This window comes from Stegastes partitus, unplaced genomic scaffold, assembly GCF_000690725.1.
Source record: "Stegastes partitus isolate 25-593 unplaced genomic scaffold, Stegastes_partitus-1.0.2 Scaffold976, whole genome shotgun sequence".
Lineage (NCBI taxonomy): Eukaryota > Metazoa > Chordata > Actinopteri > Pomacentridae > Stegastes > Stegastes partitus.
Window position 1 is genome coordinate 23,654 of NW_007578707.1, and position 4,499 is coordinate 28,152.

Genomic DNA, 4,499 nt, shown 5'->3' on the forward strand with positions numbered 1-4,499 from the left:
TGAGCTTTACCTCAGCAGAGAGAGCTTCAACCTTTCTGCTGTAGTTTACGTCCTTCAGCCTCTGGTTGGATGTGACGTCGCTACGAGTCGGCTGTCGGAGCCGATTTCATGCTGCTGACTGACGTTTCCTCTGTGTTGGAGATTCAAAGTGGAGCTGTTGCTGTCCTGTAGCCCTGCTCAGCCTGTAGTTAGAGCGGGTCGGACCAGGTTGCGGCTGCTGCGGGTTTTCCAGTTTAAACGGAGAACGTATCGGTTTCCAAACAGAGCGCTGACTGACAGAACCACCCATCCGAGCGTCGGGCTGCTTCTGCTCCGTCATGTCAACATCCTTTAAAGCCTCACCACCACCTCTGATCTTCTGCTGCTCCTCTCGTTCCTTCTAATCAGGCATTTCTCTTTCTCCGTTTGATTTTTTCCTTCGATGCGGCCTGAGAAACGTTGCAACAATATGAACTTAAAGTGCTTTTTTTTTCTGTCGCAAATGAAGACAACAGCATGAAACAGTCAAAATGTCCTCCCTTGTCTAATGGAAGAGTCTGGTTCTGAAGCTCTCGGTTGGACTAGTGTTGGCCTCAGCCGTCGGTTGCATCGCTGTCTTTTCAGATGTCAGATGAGGTGACGTCCTGATCCGAGGCGCTTAGAAAAACTGAAAATCTGGCAGCATGGAAAAACATGGAATAATGTCATGTTTCAAAAGCTATAAGAACAGTGAAAATACCAGCAAACATGTATGTAGAATAACGCTAACCGCAGGAAAAACGGGCAATATCATAACAAAACACCGTAAAAGAATGAATTACCGTTTGTAAAAATACAGATGTTTGATGTGGACGTCATGGACAGTTTGGACGACAGCAAACTGGTCCATTCATACCTTATTGTCTGTTAATCCAGCATTACAATCTGTAGAAATAACAGTATTTTAGTTGAAAACTGTTTTCATTTGTACACTGCATAGACAAGACAAGATAAGATAAGATAGTCTTTTGTAGGAAAAAGTGTAGGAACAGCTGTACAAAATACACAAGAAACATACACAAGTGCTGTCGATGCAGTTTGTTCTTCCTGGAAATAGCATAAAGAAGGGACAGAACAGTAAAACACTGTGTTAGTGATGGAATATCAAAGTGTTGTTTACATCTTGTAAACAAAAATCAAACAAATCTTAGTATGAATTACAGAAAGTATGAAGTTGGTGCAACATTGCTGTTGCCTCCACTCAGCAGCATGTTGTCTGAGACCCTGACGTATTTTCTAGAAGATGAAGATTTTTCTAAAAGATGTAAATCACCCAAACTGTGACAGCAAACAAAGACAAAAAAGTAAAAAGAAAAAGAAAAAACAACCACGAAAAGTCCCCAAACTGCCAAAATGTGAAGCAAAGTAATCACCAGAAGATGGAAAAATACCAAAACAAGCTGTAAAACAACTGGACAAGGTCTCAAATTGACATAAAGGTTGTAAAACTCCCACAAAAAGCTGCAAAGCAAACAAACAGAATGACTATAAAAAGGCGACAAGAAGCTGCCAAACAATCCGGAAAAGTCCCAAAACTAGGAGAACAAGTTTTAAAACACGTTGCAAATGAATGAAAAAGTTGTAAAATGGCCTCAAAAAGCTGCAAAGCAACCAAACTGTGACCACAAAAGGATGTGAAAGGATTAAAATGTGATGCAAAACAGCCACAATTAGTGAGAGAACGACCAGAAAACAACTGAACTGTGACACCGAGTGACCTCAGCAAGATGCAAAACCACCACAGAAACGTAGAAAACAACGACTGAAATGTGGTGAAAAACCTTCCACCTCTGAATCAGTGCGTCTGATCCGGTGAGCGTTTGGACTCCACCGGGATGCCCAGGAGTGTTGCTGCTCTTTACTCTGTGGTATTTAAGTGCTGCTGGGTGTCGGTTGGCGGCAGGATGTCAGCGCTTCACTGGAGCTGAGGCGGATTTCACAGCAGCTCTGTGCTGTTAATGCGTCGCTGTGCCGGAGCTCGGGACCAGAGGACGGCTGCGAGGCCCATGTGCTCGCCGGCAGTCGTGGAAATCCATCCGCGGCTTTTCAGCTGCTTGTAAATTCAGCGAAGCCGCGGGGCTGAGGGCGAGCCGCCGGGTCGGGAGGAAACGCAGCGGGGCTTTGGAGGTTTGAGTCTGCAGCGGAGCGAGCGTCGACCTCCAGCAGCAGCAGGGAGGAAGCAGGCCGATGACAGCTCAGATTTAACGCCCACTCTCTCCTCTCTCAGGTTTCCTGTCTGAGCCACATCGCTGCTAACTACCTGAACGCTGGGAAGGAGGCGCGGCGCTGGGGGACGGCCCACGAGAGCATCGTACCTTACCAGGTAACGCCTTCTAACCCCGTTTCCTCCTGACTCAGCTTACCTCACTGACGGTCATGTTTGTGTGCAGCATGAAGTCCTGCAGCTCTGAGGAACCAGAACCACATGAAGAAGAACTCAGAGACGTCTTCTGTCAGAACGACCGACTAGCTCAGAAAAAATGATGTGAATGTCTGACTAATCACACAGTCTATTCCAGGTTCCCACAGGTGGTGAAATGAAGCGTTCGCTCAGTCTCGACCACATGCGGTAGCCAGACGACCACAATGAGCAGTGAGCAGCCTCAGTGGGACACAACACCACAACATAACGACACAAAGTCGCAGAGGGACCACAGAAGACGTAAAACGAAGTAAGGTGACGACGAGATGCTCCAAATCGACCCCGACGTGACACCAGACCACCTCACAAACACCTGAAACCGCCTCAGAAGTAAAGTCCAGTTCTAACGCGGAGCTCTGACTCGCTTCTGGAGCCCCCAGTGGACGTTGGAGGAACTGCAGCGTCTGACTTTGAAGGTTGACGTTTGGTTTCATTTCTACATAAAATCAACCAAATCTGAAACAGACCTTCATCTGCAGCACCTTCATCTACTGACCAGAGTTCTACCTTCAGACTGTGAATGTTCCAGAGGTCCAGGTCCTTCAAGTCCACAGAGGAGGGTCCAGATTGATCACTTTAATGGACTTTTTCCATCATTTCTGAGCCTCAGAACTTCATCAGAACAGCAGATAGACACATGACAACATCTGGGTTCTGATAGAACCTGACACCAGATCAGTTCTACATCCATCCAGGTGTCTCAGTCTGAACACTGGACCTGGTTTCTGTCACTTTAATCTACCAGTTTTTAATCATTTTTGATCATTTTCACATCGTTCTGACACATTTCTAGTCGTTTCGGACACGTTAAAGCCGTCCTGGACGATTCTTCATGTCGGACACATTTTATATAATTTGGGGAGATTTTTGAGCTTCTGAACAAATTTCATGTAATTTTGAGCAAAGTTTGGTTAATTTTGGAGAAATCTTAAATCACTCTTGACAATTTTTTTATCTGATTTTGGACAAATCTTTAGTCATTGCGGACACTTTGAAACCGTCTTGGTCGATGTTTTGGTTCCTTTCAGAGGTGGTGGACTGGAGTTTGTCAGTTTGGCAAATTAAAACAAAATACTGAAGAGTTTTGAATCATTTTGATAATTTTCGTGTCATGTTAAAGTAATTTTGAGCCGTTTTGAGACATTTTGGACGTTCACTGGCATTTATTTTTACAAGAAGGCGTTCTACTGGTGGTATGAAGCCGGATGTGTCTGAGCAGCGCTACCTGACTGCACATCCCGGTGTCGATGCTGTGATGATAAATAGTGCAGCCCTAATACAAAAAATTAAAGAAGAACCGTTTGAGAGCCGCGAAAGTTTTTTGGAAACGCTCTGAGGGCTGACGTCAGGAGAAGCTGGGATTCACAGGGACGATTATAAAACAATTAGAGACGATTAGTGTCAGTCAGCCTGGATGTTTTAATGTCGGGCTGTCTCTCTGCCTCCTGCATGGAAGTGATTTCACGTCCTCTCCCTCATTATCTGCTCGTATATCTTCCTCCTGCTGCAAACCACACGGACGTCTCTGCTCCCAGTAATCCTCTTTGCACTTGTGTTGAGCTCCTCTGGGAGTCGCTGTGAAACAGCATTTTGAGGACATCGTGCTTCTTGTTATCTCAGCTGTTTATTGGACATGTTCATCCGTTACAAGCTCTTCTCAGTTCGTCTCTTCATTTCATCTCCATCAGTCTGAACATCTGGACGCTGCAGCTTCACCTCATTCTGATGAAACTGTTCAGACTCTGTCAGGTTCCACAGGGATCATGATGAACAGAACTGTTCAGGTCCAGACTCTAATTCTCAGCTGGACTGAGGTCTGGACTCTGACTGGGCCTCCAGAACGCCGTAAATCGTAAGAGGAAAGAAGTTGAACTACTTTGACTATTTTAGTTATTGAGAAAACTTGAAATCAACAGCAGTTTGTCCTTGTGTCTGTGTTCCTCTCTGCTCTGCTCATCAGCTGTAGAAAGATGTTCCTCCATCAGATGTAGAAAGATGTTCCACCATCAGATGTAGAAAGATGTTCCACCATCAGATGTAGAAAGATGTTCCAACATCA

General features: G+C 45.2%; 1 protein-coding gene across 2 annotated transcripts in view; it reads left to right on the forward strand.

Moving 5' to 3' along the window:
* The window catches only part of sugct (succinyl-CoA:glutarate-CoA transferase), a 62,576-nt gene that overhangs the window by 21,939 nt on the left and 36,138 nt on the right, over nt 1-4,499 (forward strand). For both annotated transcript variants that reach the window (XM_008294592.1, XM_008294593.1), the window contains exon 9: nt 2,246-2,341. In XM_008294592.1, coding sequence (XP_008292814.1) covers nt 2,246-2,341 — 96 coding nt within the window. The remainder of the gene's footprint in view (nt 1-2,245; nt 2,342-4,499) is intronic.